The 27,512-nt window shown below is 41.6% G+C and overlaps 1 protein-coding gene across 2 annotated transcripts in view; it reads left to right on the forward strand.

The window, feature by feature from the left end:
- The window catches only part of RABGAP1 (RAB GTPase activating protein 1), a 174,012-nt gene extending 147,791 nt beyond the window's left edge, over positions 1 to 26,221 (forward strand). The window contains exons 19-25 of one of the 2 annotated variants that reach the window (XM_006834741.1): positions 8,138 to 8,230; positions 8,934 to 9,044; positions 16,392 to 16,496; positions 17,669 to 17,752; positions 18,322 to 18,393; positions 23,905 to 24,102; positions 25,715 to 26,221. In XM_006834741.1, the coding sequence (XP_006834804.1) occupies positions 8,138 to 8,230; positions 8,934 to 9,044; positions 16,392 to 16,496; positions 17,669 to 17,752; positions 18,322 to 18,393; positions 23,905 to 24,102; positions 25,715 to 25,837 (786 nt within the window). In that variant the 3' untranslated portion in view covers positions 25,838 to 26,221. The remainder of the gene's footprint in view (positions 1 to 8,137; positions 8,231 to 8,933; positions 9,045 to 16,391; positions 16,497 to 17,668; positions 17,753 to 18,321; positions 18,394 to 23,904; positions 24,103 to 25,714) is intronic. The other variant, XM_006834742.1, reaches the window with a different exon arrangement.
- Positions 26,222 to 27,512: the final 1,291 nt, after the last annotated feature.

Below are 27,512 nucleotides of genomic sequence, written 5' to 3' on the forward strand. Positions count from 1 at the left end.
ATCTCTTGAAATGGTTGAACATTAACCATTTCCTTTTGGTACAATGACTCTGTGTATTCCTTCTGTCTTTTCTTGATGCATTCTGCATCATTCAACAATTTGCCCAGATAATCCTTCAATAACGAAAGTCGAGGCTTGAATTTTTTCTTCAGTACCCCTAGCTTGAGAAATGCTGACAGTGTGTGGTAGGGCTTTAAGCTGCATGAGGGCAGTGACTTCACTGGTCATGTTTTAAAAAAATTTTTCAGAATCTTGACTAGTACGATAGGTTAAGTGAATCCCTACCCTACAGTAGGGTCATTTACAGATGTATACTTGGGAGCACAGTAGCTCTGTAGGATAAGCACTGAACTGCAAACTCCTGATCAGCTGTTTGAACCCACCAGTTGCTCTGAGGGAGAAACATGAGACTTTCTACTCCCACAAAAATATTAATATCCTCGGAAATACAGGGTCATTGTGAGTCAGAAGTGACTCAATGGCACTTACAGCAACAACAACAACAAACACTGAAGCTTAGATAAGCAAAGTGTAACGGCCATTAGTGGCTTTGGGATTCAATCCTAGGAGTTTCCAACGCTAAAATCAGTGCTTTTACAGTCATTTTGTTTTGCTGTCCTTGAAGGATTGAGTGAAGACAGGAGCCACTTGTTAGCCCATTTTGGTGATGTTGTCATGTGTTGATAAAGTAACTCAGTCTGTCACAGTTGAAAACTTGCTCTCTCTACACAATGGCCAACTTTTGCTTGTTTGATAACTGAACCAGGCTATAGTTTTTTGTCTTTGCTTGTTCCCATCTTTTAAAATTGGATTCCATGGGGAAACTTTTGAGTGGGTACTGTTTACTGCAGCTGTTGTTGCTGAGTGCCATCAAGTCAGTTCCAACTCATACCTACCTTGTTTAGGGCATCCAAGGAACAGCTCGTGGTTTTGAACCACTGACCTTGCAGTTCATATCGACCCTGTGGTTCAGTGCATTATCCTACAGCACCACACCAGGAGTCTTTCTATATAATAGGACTTAAAATTTGCCAGTTGCTAGTTTCTTATTTATTGTATTAAGTTGATCTCCCTTGATCTTCATCTGTTTGGGTCCTCTGCTACTTACTAATTTACTGCTTCTTTGGGCAAATTAAATAAAAAGGCTCAAAATAGTTGTTTAAAGTGGTTAAGAGTGCAGGCCACAGAATACCACGAACCTTTGCTCAGTCTCTTGTTTTGTGACCAGTGTAGGTTGACATGGCACGTTACAGTGAGAGAGAAGTCAGATGATGCCTTTGTTGAAGTCACAGCTGATGATCATCTTCCCTTAAACACCTGTGCTCTTTTGACCTTTCCTGTTCTCTGCCTCTGCCTAGGTATCCAGAGTACTTTCCTAAAGGCAGTTCATTGTCAGCCCTGGTCAATTTTCTTAATATGCTGAGAACTCTGATCAGTACTGAGCATACCACATAGAATAAGAAACAAGAGTCTTCCGCCTCCCTCTGCAATTTGCATTCTTCTGGAGGCCCTGACTCTTAGCAGACTGGGTGTTTGACTTTGGACAGGTCACTTTACCTATCCAGCTCTTGATTAAACAGTAAAATGAAGATGCTAGTCCCTCTTCTACCCATGTCTGAAAGTTGTTTTAAGGATTAAATAAATCAGTAGATCCAGAAGCACCTTGTTAACTAAAACGTTCTGTGGAAACCTCAGGTTCTTTTAATCAGTAACTGAAATGCAAAATCCCTGTCCCAAACAATTTACATTCTTAAAAGGTAGATGGATTTGTCTTAATTTTTTTTTTTTAGCTTCTTGTAAATCCTGACACACAAAGCAATGAGGACTTTAGGGCCAAAGACTGCTTGTCTCCTATTGCCCTCCACCCATGCACTCAACATACATCAATCTTGCTCAATTGGTCATGCACAACCTCACACCTTCTCTCATCCTGTAACTCCAACCCACCAGGGATCAGACCTTTCCAACAGTTTCCTAACCCAAACTTAGAATTGAGTTTCTCTTCCAAATTACATTTTATTTCATGGTTTTCAATGTTAAATGGACTTTGTTTAAATGGCTTATTGTTTGTAGCACATGCTCAGAAGATAGCTCTGTCTCTGCTGTATGACAGGATGCCAGATAATAACGAGTAATGGGTACCATTTAATAAAATGACCTTACTCTGTGCCAGGCACTCTACATTGTATATCAGTTGATTCATATAACAACAGTTATCCTAAAGACTGTTAGCATTATTATGGATGAGGAAGCTGAGATTTAGCAAAATTAGGCAGCTTGCTTAGCCATGGTCACAAGGTGAAGTCCCCAGAGGAGCCAGGACACATGCCTTGTTCTCCTACAGCAGTGCCCATGCTGTTAGTATGCAGGCTGCACCATCTCCCTCCTGTGGACTGTCTGTTCTGGAAGCTCATGGGGAGCAGTATTCCCAGATGTTGTTGTTACGTGCCATCGAGACAGTACCGACCCATAGTGACCTTATGCATAGCAGAATGAAACACTGCCCCATCCTGGGCCAATCTCACTGTTGTTGCCACGCTTGAGTCCATCGATGCTGCCACTTAGCCAGTCCATCTTGTTGGAGGTCTTCCTCTTTTTCTCTGACCGTTCACCTTACCAAACATGATATCCTTCTCCAGTGACTGGTCCTTCCTGCCAATATGTCCAAAGTATGAAATGCAAAGTTTGGCCATCTTGGACTTTTAAGAAGCTCTCTGGCTGCATTTCTTCCAAAATGCATCTATTGGTTCTTTTAGCAGCCCATGGCACTTTCAGTATTCTCCTCCCAACACCATAATTCAAAGCATCAATTCTTCTACGGTCTTCCTTATTCATTGTCCAGCTTTTGCGTGAATATGAGGTTATTGAAAATTACCATGGCTTGGGTTAGGCGCACCTTAGTCCTCAAGCTGACATCTTTGCTCTTCAAAACTTTAAAAAGGTCTTGTGCTGCAGATATACCTAATGCAATACTTTGTTTGATTTCTTGTCTGCTGCTTCTGTGAGGATTGATAGTTGATCCAAGAAGAATGAAGTCCTTTGACAACTTTAATCTTTTTTTTCTCCATTGATAAGAATGTTGTTTATTGGTCTAGTGATGAGGATTTTTGTTTACTTTACATTGAGATGCAGTCCACACCGAAGGCTGTGCTCTTTGCTTTTCATCAGTAAATATTTTAAGTCCTTTTCACTTTCAGCAAGCAAGGTTGTATCATCTGTATATTGCAGGTTGTTAATGAGTGTTCCTCCAATCCTGATGCAACAGTTTTCTTCATATAACCCAGCTTCTCAGATTATTTGCTCAGCATACAGGTTAAATAAGTATGGTGAAAGAATACGACCTTGTCGCACACCTGTCTTAATTTTAAACCATTCAGTGTTCCCATGTTCTGTTCGAACAACTGCCTCTTGGTCCAGGTACTGATTCCTCATGAGCACAATTAAGTGTTCTGGAATACTCATACTTTGCAATGTTGTCCATAGCTTGTCACGATCTACACAATCGACAACCTTTGCGTAGTCAATAAAACACAGGTAAGCATCTTTCTGATATTCTCTGCTTTCAGCCAAGATCCATCTGACATAAGCAAGTGATATGATATCCTTTGCTCCACGGCCTCTTCTGAATCCAACTTGAACCTCTGGAAGTTCTCTGTCAATGTGTCATTGTAGCTCTTTCTGTATTACCTTTAGCAAAAGTTTACTCGCCTGGGATATCAAAGAGATTGTCCGATGATTTCCGCATTCCATTGAGTCACCTCTCTTTGAAACGGGCTGTTTCTAACAGTGTGAACACCTACCGTGCTAATTGCAGAGGGGGGCAAAACATTGATTGCAAAGTTAGTCTTATCCCAGGAAATTATAAACTGCTCCAGCCACACCCAAAAGTACATATGAATAGAACAAACATTAAATTTAGAATTTAATCTTATAAGGCAAAATAAGGAGCTCTGGTAGCGTGGTGGTTACGAATCAGGCTGCTAACCTCAGGGTCATCAGTTCGAAACTACCAGCTGTTCTGCAGGAGAAAGATGAGGCATTCTGCACCTGTAAAGATTTACAGCCTCGGAAATCCTGTACAGGGTCTCTATGAGTCGGAACCGACTCCACGCCACATAACAATAACAATAAGGCAAAATATCTGTGTGTGAAGCTGTGATTTCTACCAGCCTTCAGCCAACAGTAAGTGTGTGACTTAGAGCTCTAGGTCTGATTTCCTTGCTTCCTGAAGTCAATGAAAATGTTATTTGTTTCGATCAGAGAGAGAGAAAACAAACCTTGGACTTCTATGATTGGGAATATGTTCCCATTCATTAAATATTTTTATGCTTACTATGTGCTAAGCATTAGAAATCTCACGATAAATTGGTTCCTGTCCTCCTCATGGAGTTTGCATATTGTGATCTGTGCACATGTTTGTGTCACTAATGCCTAACAAAGATATAAATAAGTGCCTCTCATTTAGCTTCGATTTTGTTCAGTATCTGTGTATTGAATCCCAATTATGTTGCAAACATTATGCTAGGCAGTAGAGATACAGTGGCAAACAAAACAGAAATGGCCTTTGGCCTCTTTCCTAGTCGGAAGACAAGTAAGCACTGTGAGGGTGTATAAAAGAGAGACATGGACAAATGGGACAGTGTCAAGGAAGGGCTCTCTTAAGAAGTGATGTTAGAGCTCTGATCTGAAATAGGTATGGGAGTTAGCCAGGTGTAGGTTGCCCAGGACCAGGCTTGCATTGTGTGTTCTTTTTGGTTGCCATTTCCATTCAGAAGCAAGGTCAATGCAGGGAAGAAAGGGTCTTTTCTCATTAATTTATCAGTCATTCTTGGGCACTCTCGATAGGCATGGGCAGGGTGTAACGATGAATGAGACACAGTTCTGACCTGGAGAAGACGTCAGTGATAAAACAAACAGACTGAGAAGTAGTAGTCTCCTCTGTACGCAGCCTCATAAGCAGACTTGAATCACTGTTTTTGCTGCTGATTCCTCCTGGTTCCCCATCCAGGTATCAGGCATCAGTCTCTTTCCTGGGCTCTGTGCCTCAGAGAAGGAGTTCAGGTGACACATTTTTATATTATGTATTAGACTGCTGACAGAAAGGTTGGCGTTTCAAACCCACCAACCTCTCCACAGGACGATGAAGAGGCTGTCTGTTCCCATAGTGATTTGCAGTCTTGCGATGAATCGATTCAATGGCATTGGGTTTGGATTTGGATTTGGACTTGGGCCTCAGAGGCAGCCTAACTAGTTGTCTGTGATATGCAGACACACCCATGCTACAAAATTTAGGATTCACTGCAAATCCATTGTTGTTGTTGTTAAGTGCCGTCGAGTCAGTTCTGACCCATAGCGACCCTGTACAGGGTTTCCGAGGGTGTAAATCTTTACGGGAGTAGAAAGCCTCATCTTTCTCCCGCGGAGCGGCTGGTAGTTTTGAACCGCTGACCTTAAGGTTCGCAGCCCAATTCGTAACCACTACGCTAATCCATTGTAGGCAGGACTATTTTATTTATGTTGTGTTTGATAGGCTTACAGGAGAGAGAAAGAGAGCAAGACTGAGAATGAAGGAATAATGGGTGAGGCTGAGGTGCAGGGAGACAACACTAAGCTGGTGAACTCGACCAGAACTGTGGGCCTGCAGAGGATGCTCCCGGGGATTTGATGTCAAAGCCCAGCAGAAACACCTTCCACTGGAGGAATGTGGAGAGCTGTTTTTCACCCAGAGGGACCCAAAATAATGATTGGAATTATTTGAAAACAGTATTTATTGTTTTTCTTAAAATAATTCATGTTCAATGCAGAAAATGAGAAGTGCAAAGAAGTATGTGTAACTCTGGCACTAACTTTAAGAACCAAATGATACAGCATGTATAGAGGGTGTAGCTTCAACCAGGTACTGTTGGTACACAGCTGAGCTCCCTCTTGCCTTTTTTCAGAGATAATGAAGCAGTTATATATTAAGGAATAATGAAATGTAGGAAAAATATAATTAAGCCTTTTAAAATACAGTTATGGGGGAGGAATAGGGAGATAAATGGAATTATTTCTTACTGTAAGATAAGAATGAAAAATTGAATCCTGAAGATTTGACTAAATGTTTTATACTAGGGGGCTTCAAAAAGTTTGTGGAAAATGGAATGAAAATATAATGGAATTTTTCCATAAACTTATTAAAGCCCCCCAGTTCTTTTTTGTCGTTGCTCTTGTCAAAACGCTAGGGGGAGCCTCATACCCACCGCCCTCCTGTGTCTCTTAAAGCCCAGACTAATAGCAGAGAGCCCCGGGAGGAAATGTGCACTGTCCACAAGCCTCATTTATGTTCTCTTCTTCTCCGATTGATCTGTTAAAATTGTTTATAAATTTACTGATCAAACAGACATTTTACTTAGGCTCTTTCTTTGTGAATCACTTAACGGTGCACAATAAAAGTTTACCCTGGTATTGGCCTCAGACCGCATAAGATATGGGTTTTAAAGATGGCCTGACTCTCCAGCTTGTGGCCTCACCCCAAGTGTTTAATGGGTGTCTTGTTGAAGACTGCAGCCAGGGCATAGTGTTATCCTCCTGGCTGCCTCTCCTTGGGTGGCAGCCAAACTCAATCAATAGAACTTCAATTGAGGCAGACCTGTTAACACCCAACTTAGGGGAGGTGTGTGCTTCAGTCAGTGGGAGAGGTACATCAGGCAGCTGAAGGAAGATGGAAAGGCAATGTAATGGGACAGGGAATAGGAGAGAACGATGCCAACACACTGCACACTTGGGCTTTATAGATTCTTCATCTATAAATTAGGAAGTTGGGCCAGATTGGTTCGAGAGTCCTAGCTACCTGGAAGTGGGGGCTAAAAGATTTGTGAGTCAGCTGTGTAGTGTTCATAAGTGAAGCTTTGAGAACAGATAAGCAGAGTGTTAACTTTAGAGTTGGCTTTTCAAATTATACCTTACCTGTTTGATCATTTTTCTATTTCTCTCATCAATTTAAAAAATGTAATTTTAAAAGCACCAGCGGGAAGCAGCTAATAGTGTGTAAGAAGGAATCAAAGAAAGGACTAACGAAAGATTTTGAAGGGCTGTCCTAAATTATGTGTGAGATTGAAGAAAGATAAGGGGTCACCCAATAAAAGAATGGGAGAGCGTATTAGATGAAGGAGAGTCCACAGAAGGAAGGAGGGGAAAGATTTCCTAGAAAGAAAAGAAATGTTAAAGCATCAGCGTCATGCTTAATTTTCATTTTTTAACATGACCAATCCACTTCGCTTTCTTGAACTCTAATTAGGGAGAGGTGAGACCACTGGATGGTACAAAACAGAAATCACTGGTTACCTTCAAGAAGGCCCTTTCTCCAGAGTAATCAAGATTAAGGAAAGGTTAAGGAAAGAGAGGCCATGAAGCAGTGGAGGTAACAAGTGACAGGGCTGAGGGCCGCAGTGGATGGTAAGAAAATGCTTGAGAGAAGGAGAGCAGTAGATTGATTGGGACTAAGGAATAGTTAAAGCGGAGTCAGTACAGCTGTGTTTTTCAGGGTGGCTAGAGTGATGCCTGTTGGGAAGCATCACAGGACCTAATGGAGAGCACAGGTGGGAAAGGTGACAGGCTAGTGTAGGGACTACAAGCTTAGACCAAATAGATTCTTACTGCCAGGGCCACATCCCAGATCTTCTCATTCCAAAGTGAGTGACTTGAACATACTATATAACCTCCTCTTACTTCAGTTAACTTGCCTGTAAAATGAAGACACTGATGGTATAATTTGTAGAGGTTGTTGTGAGGTCCCCAATTGAAAGCACTTAGTGCTGTCATGTGTGCTGAATAAAATGCTGGCTTGTTACTGTTATTATTGACAAGAAGAACCTAGAACTCAGGTGAAAGGGGGTAATCAGTGGGTATTTTTGTTCTAACACTGTCAGTAAAATCGTAGGAATCAAATATTCCCCACAGAACTCTGGGCTACAATAGTCATTGAGTAAGAATTTTGGGTTATGGACTCAACTTACTGCTTTCTTTCCAAAAAGAGTAAACACTACATTCCTAATGACTGGGGAAGCCCACAGCAGCAGAAGTCTTCGTCTTCAATACAGGTCCTGAAGCACCCACCACTTTTGATACCTTTTCATTTGTGCTGTGGTTTTTCCTACAGATTAGTCAAAAGAAGCTGAAAAAGTATGAAAAGGAGTATCACACCATGAGAGAACAGCAGGCTCAACAAGAAGACCCCATTGAGCGATTTGAGGTTTGTTTGCTCTGGCCGTATGATGTGAGGAGCTTTCAGCCTTTCATGGAATGATGAAACTGTGCTCCTTTCAAACTCAGTTCCACTGCGCAAGTCTCAGTTTGTGTTGGCAAAAGAGAAAGCAAGAGCTGTTTTGTTTTAAACCACCTGGCTAGTTTGTTACAGTTCAGTGGCCTTTCGCCGTAGTTAATAAGAAATAGCTGCTTGACAAGGTCACTGAAGCAGTTAAGTATTTCTTTATGGAGAAGGTAGTTGTTGTGAAGTACTGTCAAGTCTGTTCTGACTCTTAGCTACCCTCTGTAGAGTTTCTGAGGAGCAGCTTGTGGGTTTGAACTGCCAACCTTGTGGTTCGCAGTCCAGTGCTGATCCTACCATGCCACAGTTGACTGGAGACACATCCAGGTTCAGTCACATCTCCCAGTATTACTATGTTGTTGTTGTTGTTAAGTGCCATGGAGTCGGTTCCGACTCATAGTGACCCTGCACAGGGTTTCCAAGGCTGTAAATCTTTACGGGAGCAGAACGCCTTGTCTTTCTCCTGCGGAACTGCTGGTAGTTTCAAACTGCTGACCTTGCGGTTTGCAGCCCGATTCATAACCACTACGCTACCATAGGACTTAGAAATTAATTTTGAAGTTTGTCAGAGAAAATGACATTAATTTGTTTTTTATGTGTCTTTAACTGGTTCCTTTCTATCCTTCAGCGGGAGAATCGACGTCTTCAAGAAGCTAACATGAGGTTGGAACAGGAAAACGATGACTTAGCCCACGAACTAGTGACCAGCAAGATTGCACTGCGAAAGGACTTGGATAATGTAAGTTTGGTGGTGACTGTGTGCCACTGAGTTGTTTTCCACTCATAGCGACCCTGTATGGGGTTTCCAAGGCTGTAAATCTTCACGGAATCAGAAAGCCTCATCTTTCTACCACGGAACAACTGGTAGTTTCATACAGCTGACCTTGAGGTTAGCAGCCCGACTCATAACATATGTGCTACCCGAGCTTCTTAAAATTCAAGACTTATCCCTAAGTGGGCTTGAACCACCAACCTTTGGGTTAACAGCCGAATGCACTAATCAATTATACCCCATAGAGACCACATTAAATGTAAGTTTAACGGGACTTAAAAGGAAAGATCAAATGAAATCCTTTCATTTTAGTGATTGTTGTTCTAGCTGTTTATCTACAAAGTTTGTCTCTTGTGTTTCAACTTGTATCTGTGTTTCTTTCAGGGAGTCTTGATAATCGCTTTGAAATTAAGCCCTTCTCACTGCAGCCTTCTCTTTTTGTACAGGCAGTCTTTAATTCATAGTTTAAGGGACCTTCTGGCCAATCCTTATGCTATCACAATTGGACGGTAATATTTTAGTCATTATGATTTCTTTGAACTTTCCCCTCAACGAATGCTTCCTAAAACAAGAACAATTTTGTTATGTTACATAGTGCATGTGCCTCTGGAGGAAGTTTTGCTGATTGGAATGCAGCTCAACACCTCGGCAACTTGTGACTCTATTAGTCGTTTCTTTCAGCATATGTTTCCATCTTTCTTTACATCCCTTAATCCTAAAGTTTTTGAGGTGAAGACTTTCCTGACAAGATGCTTATCCATTTTCCGGACTATAAGTTTTCCTTAGAAAAAGATATATTCTCTCATTTGTGGTTTATGTTCAAGGTGCTCCAGTAAAACTTGAGTTACACAGATTGGTGGTGGGCCAGATGAAGCCATGGTCTTAGTTTGCCAACCTCTGATTTAGATTCCCCTACTAGCCTTAGCCTCATAAGACTGCTTTTCTGCTCACTGGTTTCCTAAGGCTCTAGGGACAGCTCAGGCCGCTCAGGGTTTACAAGGGAGTTACATGATTTATCGAAGTCCAAAGTGTCCAGGAACTTCAGGAGGTCTTGAAAATTTGGTGCATTTAGGTAGAAATTCAGTGCTCCCTTAGATTCTCAAAGTGGCTCACATGTCAGATGACAGGAGAAAGCGAGAGATAGCAGTATCTACTGGTTCTTATTGTCTTTAGAAAGTGAATAATGGAGTTGAAAATTTGGTACAGACCTGAGTTCAAATACCAGTTATTCTAGTTTTATGCTCACCGTGGACACCCTGTAAACAGAGGAGGCGGAATAATAGCCACGTAACAGGGTAATAGTGAAAACTGCATGCTTGTATATACTAATACACTGCCCAAAAATCAGGCATACTCAGTATCAAATTCCCTTTACGTTTCTGCTACAAGTAATTGGATATATCTGGGCATTTCCAATTTTTGCAGGGAAGGTGTTTCAAGGTCATTGTCCCTCAATGACCAGAACCTAGGGATCTCACTGACATGGGGCTTTTATCAGTCTGTTTCTGAGCTCTGAGTTTCTTTCCTATGGTGCATACCCTCTGTTCTCTTTGAAGAAGCACTATACGTGGGGCATTCCCTCACTACTCAGACATTCCTTCCTAGCCAGTGGAGGAGGGGGGAGTACACTGAGCAGGGACTACTGAAGCAGGGTCATAGGTGTATCCCTAAGATGTCCTCTAGCCGCTGTGGCTCACACAGAAAGGAAAAAAGGGAAATTGGTCTTAGACAGGAGTCTGTGTGATTGGTGATGAAATTATCTTCAGAGGCATCTTAGACTAAAATTCTAGGAAAAATTTTGTTTTAGAATTATTTTTAACAGTTGCTTTTATTATTATTCCGTCTGATAGGGCCAGTAATAATATTGGTGTCTATTAGTTTAAGGTAATCAATAAACTTCTTGACACAGTAGTCAAAGAGCATAGCTAGTTTATGTTCCTGGCATCAGAGGTGAGAAACAATAATAAATGAACTCCAGTTTACTAAGGCTCTGTATTCCAGGCATTGTAATAAGCACTTTAGTCAGTATCTCTTAATTCTTACTTCAGCCTTGTAATGAAAGTAGCTTGAGCCCCATTTTTGGATGAAAATTGTTTTAACAAGTCAGGAAACTTGAAACTCAGAGAGGGGAAGCACTCAGAAATCTATGGTATATGAATCTAGGAAAATTAGAAATTGTCAAAAATGATATGGAATGCATAAGGAATTAGTGAGACAAAGTAGACTGGTACTGTTGGTTGACTTAACGTTGTTAAGTGCTGTCAAGTCGGTTCTGACCCAAAGCAACCCTGTATAGGGATTCCAAGGAGTGACTGGTAAGCTTGAACCATGGACCTTGTGATCCAAACCAATTTTGCTGTTCAGCACATTAACCCAGAGTGCCACACCAGGACTCTGCTGATAATTTCATCACAAAACACAAAGGCTGGTATTAGCCATCTTGAATCAATCAATCACATGGTTTACTAAACTGGGAATGAAAAATTGAAGAGGAATGGCATCACGTTCATCGTCAAAAAGAACATATCAAGATACAGTGATAAGATAATATACATACACCTACCAGGAAGAAGACCAGTTGATGTAACTATTATTCAAATTTATGCACCAACCATCAAAGCTAGTTTTGAAGAATTTTACCAACTTCTTCAGTCTGAAATTGATCAAAGATGCATTAATAATTAACTGGTAATTAGAATCTGAAAGTTGAAAACAAAGAGGAAGGTGGCCTTGATAGAAACAATACTGGTGATGGCATGGTAGAATTTCGCAAGACAAACAACTTTATTCATTGCAAATGCTTTTTTCCAAAAATATAATAGGTGATTGTATATATAGACTTCACCAGATGATAAACACAAACCAACTGGAGCAGACCGTCAGTTGCTCATATGTAAATTCAGGCTAAAGCTGAAGGAAATTAAAAACAAGTCCACAAGAGACCAAGTAAAACCTTGAGTGTATCCCACCTGAATTTAGAGACTATCTCAAGAATAGATTTGATGAATTAACATTGTTGTGTTGACCAGAGGAGTTGTGGGATGACATCAAGAACATCATACATGAAGAAAGCCAAAAGTCATTAAAAAGACAAGAAAGAACCAAAATGAATGTCAGAAGAGACTCTGAAACTTGCTCTTGAACATTGAGCAGCTAACATGGCTGGAAGAAATGGGAAATAAAAGAACTGAACAGAAAATTTCAGCAGGGAAGCTTGAGAAGACAAAGTAACTATAATGAGATATACATACACCTGGAGTTACAAAACCAAAAGAGAAGAACGTGCTCAGCAATTCTCAAGCTGAAAGAACTGAAGAAAAAAATCAGGCTTTAACTTACAATATTGAATATTTGGTGGGCAAAATAGTGACTGATGCAAGAAGTATCAAAAGAAGATGGAAGGACTATATACAAACACACCATCAAAAAGAACTGATCAATATCTAGCCATTTCAAGAGGTAGCAATATGAACAAGAACCAGTGTGTGTTGAAGGAAGCAGTCCAAACTGCGTTGAAGGCATTGGTTAAAAAAAAAAAAAAAAGACCTGCTTACTTCTTCAGTCAAAAAGTAATCAAATTGGTTAAAAAAAAAAAAAAAAAAGCAAGAGTCCAAGAATTGACAGAATGTAAGTTGAAATGTTTCAACAAACTAGTACTACAGGTGCTCACTTACCCATGTGAATAAAATTGGAAGACCTGATCCAAGTGATTAGAAAAGATCCATATTTATGTCTATTACAAAGAAACATGACCCAAGGGAATGTGAAAATTGAACAGTATCATTAATATGACATACAAGTAAAATTTTGCTTAAGATAATTGAAAGACAGTTACAGCAGGTCATAGATAGGGAACTACTAAAAATTCAAGCCAGATTCAAAAGGATGGTGGCTGAAAGCAAAGAATGTCAGAAAGATGCTTATTTGTGCTTTGTTGACTATGGAACGGCATTCAGTTGTGTAGATCAAAACAGACAATGGATAACATTGCAAAGAATGGGAATAGCAAAACATTTCATTGTGCCCATGTGGAACCTGCCCATAGAACAAAAGGCAGTTGTGGGAACAAAACAAGAGGATACTAAATGGATCAAAACCAAGAAAAGTGTGTGTCATGGTTATATCATTTCACCATACTTAATCAATTTGTGGAGTCCTGGTGTGGTACTGTAGATTAAGCACTGAACCACAAAGTCGACGGTTCAAACTCACCATCCGCTTGTCAGAAACCCTATGCAGGATCACTGTGACTCAGAACCAACTTGATGGCACTTAACAACATTCAGTCTCTGTGCTGAGCAAATAATCTAAGAAGTTGAATCACATGAAGAACTTGGCATCAAGATTGGAAGAAGACTCATTAACAACCTGAAATATGCAGATAACCATAACCTTGCTTGCTGATGAAGATCAAAGACTACACCCTTCAGTATGAATTGCACCTTACAATAAAGAAAACAAAACTCCTCACAACTGAACCAGTAAATATCATGAAAAACGGAAAAAAGATTGAAGTTGTCAAAGGTTTCATTTTGGGGGGATCCACTGACAACAACACTTAACATGAAAGCAACAGTTAAGAAATCAAATGGTGTGTATTGCATTAGACAAATCTGCCACATAAGACCACTTTATAAAGTTTTCTAGAGCAAAGATTTCAGTTTGAGGACTAAAGTGTGTCTGACCCAAGACATGGTCTTTTCATTCACTACATATGCATGTGAAAGTGGGACAGGAGAAGAATATTGAAAATACGAAGGACTGCTAGAATACCAAACAAATCTGTCTTGGAAGGAGTATACCAGAATGCTTTTAGAAGTGAGGCTGGCGAGATTTTGTCTCTTATAATTTGAACATGTCAGGAAGGACTAATACCTGAAGAAGGACGTCCATGTTTGGTAAAGTGGAGGGTGAGCCAAAAAGAGGAAGCCCCTCAACAGGATGAACTGACACAGTGGCAGCGACATTGGGCTCAAACATAGTAACTCTGAGGATGGCGCAGTGCTGGGCAGTATTGCATTTTGTTGTGCACAGGGTCGCTATGAGTTGCAGCCCACTCAATGGCTCCTAACAACAGCAGATTTCTTAAAAAACTTAATGATTATTCCATCTTTTTATTCTTATCATATCTTTGCTTTTGTATTTAAAATTAATTTTTTAGGCAGTATTTTTATACAGTCTGACAAGCTGTGCCTTTTAAGTGAATGTTTGCTTATTACACTTAATATAATTATATAGTTGGATTTATGTGTACCACCTTGCTGTTGGTCCTTTTTTCCCTCATCATTCCCTTTTCACGGTCTTTTTTGAAGCCCTCTTTTGCTTTAATTAGATATTTTCATGATTTAATTTTATCTTCTGTTTTGCCATGTTAGCTGTTCTTTTCCAGACCTTTGCCCTGTGGCTTCCAGTCACCTCAGCCTCCTTAACCATTTGAGACCTCCTGGAGTCTCTTAACTCTGTTCTTGGTCTAGAAAGTACCTCGAGACAGAAAGTCAGGAGCAGTAGTAGGGCTCATCTTGTTTGTTTTCTTTCTCTCAGGAACCATAGCCCTGCACTTAATTGTTTTCAATGTCTGCAAACAGTTGTTTCTTATATTTTGTTCAGTTGTCTGTTTACAGTGAGAGGGTAAGTCTGGACCCTTATTCTTCCTGGTTGGATGTGGAGATCTTCTCTCCTCATATGGTTATGTAAATACGTGACTGTGGAAAGAGTGTGGTGCCTTCAGAGGACCCTGGTTAGATCAGTCCAGCGTAGCCTCTGTGCAACAGAGTCAGTTCTTGGAGTCACGGCACAAATCTAGGCTCAATGTCAGGTGACCTGGTTTCAGATTCTAGCTCTGCTACCTGCATTGTAAGAGTGCATGGAAATCACTTCTTCACAGAAAAAACATGAAATCCGTTTTTATATATAATTTGGGGAGTTGGTGTGGGCAGGCATTGAAGTGAAGTCATGGTAAAAGCTCAGATTTCTTGATCAGAAGATTCAAGTGCATGACCTGACTCCCTCGTACTCCTTATAATCAGTATCTGTGCAAGCATTATCCATCACGGTGTGGTAGATGAAATGAGACATGGGCATGTGGTACATGCTCCAAAACTGTCCTCAAAAGATGTTAGCTGAGCCCAAGAGGGATCGTAGGTTGTTTTAGCGGTTTGTAAAGCAAAGTCTCTAACAGGGCTTCCTTCTCTTTACTAGTTATTTCCCTGGTTGTTTAATTCTTTCAATTTCCATTTTGATTGCTTCTTGGGTTCGCAGTAGAGGAGGAGATGATGTGCTACTTCCCAGAAAGGATAGAACCCACTTAATTTCAGGTGTGGTGTGCCGGTAGTGCCTGGCCTTTCTCAGTTCCCCAAAGGAGGCCCCAGCCCTTTGGAACCTGTGCCCCCAAAATAAGATATGAGAGGAAGTGCAGAGTAGTAAACAACAAGGGGTCAGCTACACCACTTTAGCTAGGTGCCACTTGAGCTAGGAAGCTTGTATATTAGGAGACTGGCAGAGCCCCTCTATCTAGTGCTGACTGCCCCACTTCCTTGAGTGCCCTCTAGCTTGGTACTCATTCTCCAGTTACCCTCGGAACTCTGTCAGGTGCCAATAAGGGGTACCATTGTCAGCCTAGAAGGAAAAGACTGGGGGAGACGATGACCATTTCAGATTAACAGTGTCATCAGGTGAAATGCAAAGCTTGGTCAGTAAAGCAGAGGAAAGCCTGGCAGTAGAGAGAAGGAACGCTAGTTTGTTATTACTACTACTAGTAATAATGACAGTTGGAGTCCTGATGTGTTGCTGTAGGATAAGCACTGGACTGCTAGCTGCAAAGTCGGTGGTTCAAACCCACCAGCCATTCCTCGGAAACCCTATATAGGGTCACTATGAGTCGGAACAAACTCGATGGCAGTTACAAATTGCACCACCAGCAACTTTGGTGGATCTACTGTGTGCCAGCTGCTGTAGAGTGTGCTTTTCATGTCTTACCTCTTAGATGAAGAGCCTGAAGCTCACAGAGTGGTTCATAGTGACTTGTCCAGGTGGCATGTGGTTAATGGATGAGGCCAGTAGAACCTAGGCAGTCTAAGGTCCCAAAGGTTGAACTCCTAACCACTGTCTTGCACTAAAGTCTGTGCAGGAGATTGGGTCAGGTACTTGTGCATGGACTCTTGTCTGAGTTCTGATCTGAACTTATATGTCATCCTCCCCCCTCTGGATCGCATCTCCCCATCCTCATAAAATAGGATTGTGCTAGGTCATTTAAACCCTTTCTGATTTTCAGTTCTTGTTTTCTGACATCATCTCTTAAATGTATGTATGTTTCAGGCTGAGGAAAAGGCAGATGCACTCAATAAGGAGCTGCTTATGACTAAACAAAAATTGATTGATGCAGAGGAAGAGAAAAGAAGGCTGGAAGAAGAGTCTGCTCAGGTGAGAGGAATTTTCTCCCTTTGTTCACATTCCTGTAAATTATAAATGCCTGAGCTGGAGTTCAGCTGGTGGCTTCCTGTTGGCACTGGAAAACCCCGAGACAGCTGGCTTCAGTTTCTCTCCAGAGCCCCTTTTTATTTACTGTGTAAAGCATAACATTCTTAATAATTAAAGTCTAGGAGGAGACAGTGGGTCAAGGCCCATCCTTCAGTGGAGTAGGAGAAATTTTTGTGTATCAGCATCTGAGTGTAACAGAGAAGAGGGTTAGCATTTCTGTCCAAAGCAGGTACCATGTCACAATGTCTGGCTCTTTCCTTGCTTCTCCTCTCCTGTCTCCCCCATGGAGTAAACTCAAGAAATCTTAGCCTGAGCTAGGTTCTCCTAGCCAGTGGGCCACTGACCTGCAGCCAGCCACCCCCAGGAAGAGCTTTGACTCTGGAGCAAACCATTCTCCCCTCCCCCGCCCCTGGTTCTCCCTCCTGACTATACCCTCCTGGGCTCTGCTAGCACTGCCTGAGGTACAGGCTGACAAGCAGATTCTACAAAAACTATGAGGTGCTGAAAAACAAACACACACCTCTAGTCTTCTGATTAGCTGTTTGACCTGTGTTTGGCTGGGACTGCCTCCTCAGTCGAGCCTTGGTGTGGCACTGTAGGATAAGCACTGGACTCCTAATGGAAAGGTCAGCAGTTCAAAACTACCAGTCACCCTTGGAAACCATATACAGGGTTGCTATGAGTCAGAACAGACTTGGTGGCATCCAACCACCACCTCCTCAGCCAAGGTTCATGGGGTCAAACACACTGGCAGGGAGGGATTTAAGCAACCACCCATTTTCAGAATGTTTCACTGTTCCTCTCCTGGCGGAATCCTGTGAGTGCCACTGTGGGTTAATGCACTGGACTGCAGAGTCAGTGGTTCAAACTCACCAGCCACTCCTTGGAAACCCTATACAGAGTCGTTGTGAGTCGGAACCAACTTGATGACACTTAACAACATCCGCTCCTGGAATCAAAAACAGGCTTAGTCCTGCTGAGAGGAAAAGAGGGAAGTAGATAAGGGCCCTGCCAGTAAATCAGGCACTTTTTGGGAAGTCCAGAACTAAGCAGTACGTTCCAGAGCTTCCTTGGAGTTTTTCCCTAAAAATATTCACTTTTATTTTTGTGTGCAGTTAAAAGAAATGTGCCGTCGGGAACTTGACAAGGCAGAATCTGAGATTAAAAAAAACAGTTCTATCATTGGTGACTATAAGCAGGTGGGTCGCTCCTGGGTACCCTGGGGTGGTGGGGCCTCCCAGGACCCAATTCCTTTAAAACACCCTGGTTTCAAATCCTGGCTTTACCACTTGCATTGACAAGTTCACTTCTTTCTCAACTATAAACTATGGAAAATAATCCTAACAGGGCAGGACTGTTGGGAGGATTCAGTAAGACCATATGTGTAATGTGTCTGGCACGGTGTCCAGCATGTAGGCAGCACTAATACACTCATGAGTGTGCTTCTATTTTGGAATTATCAACTTAAGGTTTCCATTTGGCTACTTGTGTTGTCAGAATCCTGGATCTGATGCTAGTTTATGAGGTTGGCAAGTTTCAGAAACCATTGGCCACTGATTGTGACACCAAAAGCTTCTTGTAAGTTCCAGGCACCTGGATGCAGAGGTGACCTATCTTGGAGGAACCTCTGCTCATCCACCTCCCATGCAGCCTGTTTTTGTATTGTGTTCATTCTATATAGCATATTCCAGCTTCCACTATGGAATTTATCCTGAGCCCAGATGATTATATTGCTCAAGAGGTGGTTGTTTTACATTATGTTTTTCAGATTTGTTCTCAGTTGAGTGAAAGATTGGAGAAACAGCAAACAGCTAATAAAGTGGAAATTGAGAAAATTCGGGTAAGACTATCAATCTTCTCACTAAAGAGATTTTTGGACCATCCTCAGTCATTTTAAGGAGCCTTGGTAGCGGAGTGAATTACGAGAGTTGGGCTGCTAACCGAGAGTAAGGTCTGCAGTTCAAATCCATCATGGGAGAAAGATGAGGCTTTTGCTCCCTTGAAGATTTACCACCTCCAAATCCCTATACAGGGTCACTATGCATCGGAACCAACTTGAGGACACACCACCACCATACTCATTTTTTGGCTACAATCAGGAAAACAGATTTTGGGATGGGTCAGTTTTACCTTTACGTCCAAAGTGAAAGAAGCCAGCAAGTACTTGTAAGTTAGCTGTCACAGTCCTGGCTCTGTTGTGCCTGTTTTATGTAAAAGGGCATACAGAGCAGACCTGGGGAGCATCTGGCCTGTGGCCTGCAAAGTCATTTGGTCTGACCTTGCCAAGGCAACTGAAGTTCCAGCCATCACGTAAGGGATGAGTAAAGTCAATTTTGACTGAATATAGCAGGCTAATTTTTCAGTTTTGTTTGTTTATTTGTTTTTTAAATTGTGAATTGAGTGCTAGTTTACTTGGGAGAACATCGGTTTTACACTCATCGTTGCATTGCAATGATTTCAGTCTCCTCCATGCGTCATCATTCAATAGTATTTGCTTCTGTTACCTCTGTAGCAGGCTAATTTTTAAGTTGGTAATTTTGTATGGCCCATGAATGGTTATAAATATCCACATGGCCTTTGGCAGAAAAATGTTTCCACACCCTAGACTAGCCCAAAAGCTGCTCCAGCTTTAAACTCAACTCTAAAGTACATGGGGTTCCTGGAGTCGGTTGATTGCTGTGGGGTCTCAAAGGACCACCACCCTGAGGCCAAGGACCTTGCAGATAGGACTGTGAGCGTGGTGAGGATTGGTGGTCAGGACCATGTGCTGTGATGTGTCTTTCCCAAGGGTGGTTCTGTAGAATGGATACACCTCACCTGAACTCTGTCTGCTGTAACGGATCCAAATTCAGTGAGGTGGCTTGCTAACTACTTTTCCCTGTTTGTTGTTTTTAATGATTTTTAATGCTGTGTTGTTAGATTGGTAGGTTTTATTACTTGGTGTTTTCTGTTTTTAAAGCTATACCTATATTTGAGCACTTGTCACATTTTACTAAGATAGTAATTTACTGAAAGATACTGTACTGAGACACTTACAGCTCAGTGGACAGGAACATAAGAAAGGATTTCAGGTAAAGGTCTATTCTTGTAACGTTTTCATAAGCAACATTGTCGGGGAAGGAGGTTGCCTTTCAAGCAAGTTTGCATATATACCTGACCTCTATTTTAATTAGTGTTTTACCAGGAGTGTATTTTTAAAACTAGTGCTCATTGCAGAAAATTTAGAGTGAGAGTAAATAAGAAAAAGACTTAATCCCATTACTCCCAGATGCCATCATTATTCACACTTTGATATACAGACTTGGTTTAATATTAACACAAAATTTCATTTGTTCTATGCATTACTTTTTTTAAAAAAAAACTTATTGTGACTTGAGTGACATTTTACAGATCATCAGTTTTACATTCAACAAATCATACATACTCTTTCGTTTCATCTCATCTCAATGATTGCAGTCCCCTCTGCGTTATCCCTCTTCCTCCCTTTAGTTCTTATTGCCCTTCTACCCTCCTCCCCAGCCCTTCTGAATTTGCCGTTTTGGTCTGGAAACGGGTTGGTTAACCATTCTTTGGTTAGCCAACCTTACCAGTGTTCTCCACCCCTCACCCCCATATACTATCTACCACTTGGCTGAAAATTGGACCACAGGGTGAGTTCCTTAAGGGTGAGAGAGGACCAGAGTCTTGGGTTCTTCCAGTCTCTTTTTGACCAGAAAGCCTGGTCTTTTTTATAATACTGAGTTTCATTTCATTCCACATTTTCTTCTACACTATCCGGGATCCTCCAGTGTGACCCCGTCCTGAGCAATTGGTATTGGTAACCAGGTACCACTAGGTGGTGGTGTCATGTGTGGCAGTCTACTTCTTCTGATCTCAAAGGTATGCAATGCATTTTGTTCTGAAATTAGGAACAAATTTTATAATTGGTGGCTTAATTGCAGCAGAATTTTTTCTTAGAGGAATATGAAATGGTATATCCTGTAATCATTGGCATCTATGTTGATGAAATATGGTGTATATATTTTATAACAATACACTTTTGTGTCTGATTTCTTTTACCCAACACTTAACTTTTCTCTGGTTATTAAAAAAAAATTTTCAAAAACTTTTAAATAGACTGCATACATCATTGTTTCCAACTCAGTGAAGCGACCTTGTGTAGTGTTTCCGAGGAGCAGCTGGTAGGTTTAAACTGCTGACCTTTCAGTCAGTTAGTACCACACTGTGATTTTGCTGTTTTTTGTATTTTTTGTGTGTGTGTGTGTGCTGCTGGTTTCTTTGTTCTACATAATTTACTGTACTGGCTCATTTTTTTGGATGGGTTTTCTTTTCATTGTCATTTGTTGTGCTAATGTTTATTGAATTTTCTGGTTTTCTTTTTCTTTTTTTTTTTTTTATCAAAAAATGCGTTTTCTTTGAGGTTACCCTGTAATTTACTAATTTTTTCCCTTAGTTGAAACAGTCTGCTTTATCTTGAAATCTGCTTGACTCCCTTGCCATCTGGAAATTCTGTATCTATACTCTTCCCTTTTTGCTTTGTAGTTGACATCATACTAAATGCTATCTCTGGTTCCCTATTTTCAGTCTTACAAGTTTGTTTTACTTTAAATACTTTAACTGACTCCGCAGCACATAACTACCACCACCATATCTGGATGAGTTCTGGGTAGTGTTGCCATGGACGGTAATCTCAGGTTGTTATCTGCTATTGTTGGCTTTCACGCTGAAGAACAACATCCTTTATAGCATTTTTAGAGTTTTGTATATGTCATTCCATTACCTTCTTACCTGCGTGGTTTCTGCTGAGAGATCCAAGCTGCTCTCACAGTTCTTTCCTTGTCTTTGATTCTGGAAACTTTGATTATGGTATGTCTTGATGATTTTCTTTTAGGGTCTATCCTGTTTGGGGTTCATTCAGTTTCTTCTGTGTTTATCTTCTCATTTTTCATAGTGTTAGGGAAGCTTTCTTCCAACAACCCTTCAATAATTTTCTCTGTGCTTATTGTGTCTTCGTTGTGGAATTCTGATAGTTGTTTATCCTCATGCTGTCCCATATAACTCAGTCTTTATATGGATTTTCTTATTATTTTTGCTGATTGTTCTTTTAGTAAACTAGTATTCAGAAGTTTATCATTAAACTCACTAATTTGGGCTTCCATTGCTTCACATATCTTCTCCTTTGTCTTTTCAGGGTATTGTCCATTCCTGAAATCTTAGTATTCTTCTGGATTTCTAATTGCAGATTTTGTATTGTTTCAAAATTTGCATATTTTAAATGGTTGTTTTTGTAGTGTTTTCCTAAATCCTTCACAAGTTTTTCTGTGTTCGCCTTGCTTTTTTCAATGAGTTCGATTACCTTTTCTTCCTCAGAAATGTTTTCTGGCTGTGTATCTTGGTCATTTGTTTGACCCATTTTCTAGTTTCTTCGTGTGAGCTACAATTGCCTGTTGTCTCTTGGGCATTGTGGGGTTGTCGTATTTGTATTTAATTGATGATTGTATGCTGATGTGTTCTTTGGCTCTTGCCAACTGTCTCCTATGGGTGTAGAGAATGGAAGCATGTACACTGGTCTCATTCTCATTCATGCCACCTCAGTTTAAGGTCAGTTTGGCTGGTGTTGGCTCCTGTCTAGTGTTGATCAGTTGGTATAGGAGTTGGTATTGGGTCTTGCCCAGTGGGTGGAGCTGTAAGGAGGGTATGCTTGTGACTGGACTAGATGGGCACAATTGCTGTCTCCTGTCAGATGTAAATGAGAAAACCCCTTCTAACACACACGCAAGAAAACAAAACAATAAAAAAAAAAAAAGTAGGAACCAACAATGAAAATAAAATAATAAAAAGAAAAGAGAAAGAATGACAGAGAACCACCAGAAAAAAAAAACAAAAAAACAAAAAACTAATGACTATAAAAACGAAAGAGGGACTGGGAAATGAGCTATATAGAAGAGTAAAATAAGAAAATTCTTAAAAACCCACATAAGCATAATTAAAAAGAAAAAAGGAGGGATGGGATAATGGAGCTATAGAAGAGAAAAATAAAAGGGAAAAAAGATTAAGAACAGAAATGAGAAACAGACAGAAAGACAAAAGTAGAGATTCAAGGGACTGGAAAGAGGAGGAGGAGGAAGAAGAGAAAGAAAAAACAAAATAAAACAATAAAAGAAAAAAAACAAAAACCAGTGCACCTGTTTGACCCAGAGAGGAGGAAATTCCTGCAAGTCAGGAAGCTCACACGCAGGGCGTAGAAGGGATCTGGACAGTGGAGGTCCTGGCCCTAGCTGAAATTAGCTATTAGCTATGTTCAGGACACTCAATCAGAAAGTAGTTCATGAAGGCCTTGACTGAGCTGGTTTCAGTGTCTGATAGGACCACAGGGAAGCTGGGGGCAGAGAGACTGGTTAAATGGTGTTCTGGAGGTGAGCCCACCTGATTCCAGGCACAAAAGCAGTGCAGCAGTCCCTTGCCTCACACTGCCACGGTCCCTAACTGCATGGTTTTGAACTGGACAGCAGGGTCTGCACTGGAGATGAGCATGGGTGTTGGCTACATCTCCAATTACCAAGGGAGCATGGAAAAAAACGAAGGCATCGCACCTTTCCTGTCACTTGTGTGAACCTGCAGAGCCAGGTCACCTTCTATTGCCAAAGTTGTTCACAGGATGGTTGTGCCATGTCTTGATGGCTGTTCACCAGTCACTCTCTTTCAGCCCCTGATCAGCTTCTACTCCTAGCAAGCATTCAATCCACTTCTCTAACCTGTCCTCTGAAGTTCAGGGTTCCAGAATTTTCTTCTGTGTCTGCTTCATTTGGTCTAGTGTATCTTTGTTGCAGAGGGTCTGTTTAGTGTCTGCCTAGTCCGCCATCTTGCCAAAAGTTCTAGCATGAGATATTTTTTGTTGTTTCCCAATTGTTGGATAGTTTGTTCCCTGTCAACTCTAATTTTGTTGTTGTTGCTAAGTGCCATCAAGTTGATTCTGACTTATAGCTTCCAAGGAGATTGGTAGATTTGAATCACCAACCTTGCGATTAGCAGTTTAATGCTTATGCTCCAGAGCCACATGTTGCTGTAGTTGACTGCTTTTTCATTTTCCTAGCAAAAGTCCTTAGAAGTTAGCTATCTGGGTCAGGACCTAAGAATATTTTTTAATTACTTTGGACATAAAATTCCAGGTGTTTTTCCAATAGGTTATCTGCCATCTTTAAAAGAGAGTAGTTTCCAGAAGTTTCAGAACTCAATAGAGAAGGCATTTCTTGGATCTCTTGGCAACCTCTGGAAGGAGATGCGCTTACCATCTTAAAGGGCTAGTTTCTCTTTATATCTTTGTCCCTTTAAATCTGACATTTAATTTCAGCAAAAAGTTGATGACTGTGAGCGCTGCCGGGAATTCTTCAACAAAGAAGGACGTGTAAAGGGCATCAGTTCAGCCAAGGAGGTTTTAGACGAGGACACAGATGAAGAGAAGGAGACACTCAAGAACCAGTTGAGAGAGATGGAGCTGGAACTGGCACAGACGAAGCTCCAGTTGGTGGAAGCTGAGTGTAAGATCCAGGTAAGCCCTGAGCTCTGGGGAGCATGGTGCTGTCTGTTGCTCGTGCAGTGGGACTCGGTTTTTGGTGTGAACTGGGAACCCCAGAAATCGTGCTTGTGGTTTGGGGTATTTTTGTGTGGTTTTTTTTTTAAACTTGGAGCATAATCCTCACAAGTGGAAGCCTAGTACTTGGTTACTCAGTATGATTAGTCAGTGTTTTCCTTATCCTAAGACTACACCTTGTCCTATTGATAATTATGCACAAAATGTAGATGTTGTGGTAGAGCAGATGAAAACATGTTTTGGAATCATAAGACTACACCACGAAACTGTTAGTCACGGAGCCTCACTGCACAAATGCAGGTGAAGAGACTGTTGCTAATGGCACTGCTGTGAGGGTGAAGTCAGTACACGGAAAGCTTTTGTCATAGTCCCAAAGTAGTGATGGTTATGTGCTGTGGAGTTGGTTCTGACTCATAGAGACCACCTTGTATAGGGTTTCCTAGCCTGTAAATCTTTACATGAGCAGAAAGCCTCATATTTCTCCTGCTGAATGGCAGACCTTGAGATTAGCATTCTGACTCGTAACCCCTATGCTACAAGAGCTCCTTATAGCCCAAGTAAGGGCTGCATAAATAATGGGCTTTTCTCCAGCTTCTATCACTTAACGACCTTTGTGACTTTGGGCAGATGACCTCATTGTCTAACCTCCATTTCTCATGAACTCAGGGTGATTTTGGCCATCTTCAAACTACATCACTGTCCCACCAGCACTGATAGTCAGCAGAGGTAGGCACCGAGCACTGTGGTAAGAGCCAAGAGTTAGGGCCTGTGGTCTTCCTTTTTTGCACATATTCACTGGGCATCTGCTCTTTGCCAGGCCCTGTTCTAGGTGCTGGGACTGCAAAGCTAAGATGTGGCTTGTGTGACTATCTAGGACAATCAGGAAAGGCTGTGATCAAAGAATGAGCAGGGCTTTGCCAAATGCAGAAGAGAAAGTACAGTGAGCATTGAGTGGCATTATCAGTAGCACCGAGGGCTGAAAAGGCTTGCCCTATTAGGCTAGCCAATACCACTCCATTTCAGTTCACTAATGCCTAGTCCTGGTGTGGCTCTGTGGGATGATGCACTGGACCACAAGATCAGATTGAATTGCAGGGTCGGCGGTTCACACTCACCAGCCGCTCCTCAGAAGAGTCCCAGCTAATAGGTTCCTTGGACTAGCTCCACCCATGGAGCAGGGGTGGGGGTGGGCTTGAAGGCTGGAGAGACTCAGTGGGTCCAGATTGTGAAGCATCTCACACTAGAGAGTTTAAACTATCAACTTTTGTGCTGGGAATTAAACGGTGCAATCAGAGGTAAAGCCTTATCCCCACCTGCCTGGTGTACAATGGATGGACAGGGGAGGTAGATGATAAATTAGGAGGCTGTTTTAATAAATTAACTAAGAAAGAAACAGGTGTATGTTAATTAAGAAAGGTTCCAAGTCTTTAGGCATTCTAGACCTTTCTATGCCACTTTGAAATAATAGGGGGATTTCCAGAGGCCTAATTTTTGTCTTGGCTCAGCTATTTGGAAGCAGTGCCATTGTCAGTGGTGCCCAGCATCCTCACGTGCACTATTCCTCTTACAGGACTTGGAGCACCATTTAGGTCTTGCCCTCAATGAGGTACAGGCAGCCAAGAAGACGTGGTTCAACCGAACACTGAGCTCCATAAAGACGGCAACTGGGGTTCAAGGGAAAGAAACTTGCTGAGAGCAGCGGCTGCTTCCAGACCTTCAGAAAACATGACACCTTTTGTTGCCTTCTTTGGCCAGATGTGTGACTCTCTGACTTGTCCCAGGACCAGAATGTACCTAAGTCAGATCCATAGAAGCATGCTGGTAGGTCATTGGACCAGAGCTTACAAAGCAGGCAGCCTCTGGGGTAGGGTTCTTCTAACTACTGATACTAACAGGCCTGCAAGCTCAGCTGATGCTCCACTCTAGAAAACACTCCTTGGTGTGACCTCCCAGGCCTTTCCCCCGGTGTAGGTCACCACTTGACCAGCCCAAAGGCTGAGTTTACATGACCAGAGTTTGGGGATCCTTCAGTCTGGTGTTTTTTCTTAACCTTTTAATTTTTAAAAAATATACATATTATATATAATGGGTGGGGGTGGGGGTAGACAGGGGATCAGTAACTCACATAATTCATATCTGCACCAGTGGCCAGCAGAGGGTCCCACAGGTAGACATGGAGAAGCACTTTGTTTTCAGTAAGGTTTCATGGGTGTAGTTGAAACCATCTAGTTTTATTTAACTTACACAATGCACAGGTTTTGGTTTAACAGTTTTCACATTTTTCTGATCAATTCTATGCAATTCTCATCGTTTCTGGGTATGTGGGTTTGTTTCTGCTTTTGTTTTTTTAGCATTAGTTGCCAAAATCACTTCAAAAATGTTGGTTGGGTGTTAACTGTGAGGCTGGATTAATCAGAACGTGGACAAATTGTATTTTGCTTAATGTGTCTTGTATATGTGTATATATGGATAATATCTTTTCCCAGTACACCTGACAGTGTTAAATCCCATACTAGGACCCCAGATCTACACAACCTGGTTACGTGGCTATTTTTGGGCACTTACTTTCACTCAAGCTTTGTGAGGCTCTGCGTTCCTCCCGACAGTGTGACGCGCTCCCTCACTTCAAGGTTCCATGTTTTTGCACAACACGTCGTACAATTGTGTGAGGAAGACGCTGAGCTGTGTGTGTCACTGTGAGTGTTGTGCAGGGCATACATGTGCAAGGCCACTACCTTCCTTCCTGTCTTGCGTCCCTTCCCTTCCCTTCCCCAGTGTGGCCAGGTGTGACCCCACTGTTCAGATGGGCTGCAAGTTCTCACTTCAAAGCTATGGAATGGAGATTTTAGCACCTTTTTAAATAACTTTGACATTTAATTTATATAGTGATGTGCTGCCGTCAGCTGTCTCGCAGATGAGCTTGTCTTCTCCGCGGGCGGTGTGGAGGTAGCTGCTCTAAGAGGCACTGGTTTGTATATAAAGACACTTGGGTTGTTTTGTATCTCGTTTCTTGTTGGCTGCACTAAAGCTTGCTAAGGTCTTCCGTGATAAGGGAGGTGACAAGTGACAACCCTCCTACACCCAAACCATTCCCCCCCCCCCCTTTCTGTGTCTTTCCTGTTTGGTTCCCCAAACAGCTGTGAGCTCATCCAGTCCTTGGTGCGTGGACACTGTGCTAGGGTAGTTTCAGTGTGTCGACTTTACGAATTGAAATATAAACCAGTAAAATTGTATTACTGTTTCTTCTGTTGGTTTTATTTTAACAAGCATATTCATTAAATATTTTGGTACAAACAGCATTGCTTTGTAGAAGCCAGTTTTATCATGGTGTGATCACCCCTCTCCACACACACACACAAAGCAGAATC

The sequence above is a fragment of the Chrysochloris asiatica genome, unplaced genomic scaffold (genome assembly GCF_000296735.1).
Source record: "Chrysochloris asiatica unplaced genomic scaffold, ChrAsi1.0 scaffold00014, whole genome shotgun sequence".
Taxonomy (NCBI): Eukaryota; Metazoa; Chordata; class Mammalia; order Afrosoricida; family Chrysochloridae; genus Chrysochloris; species Chrysochloris asiatica.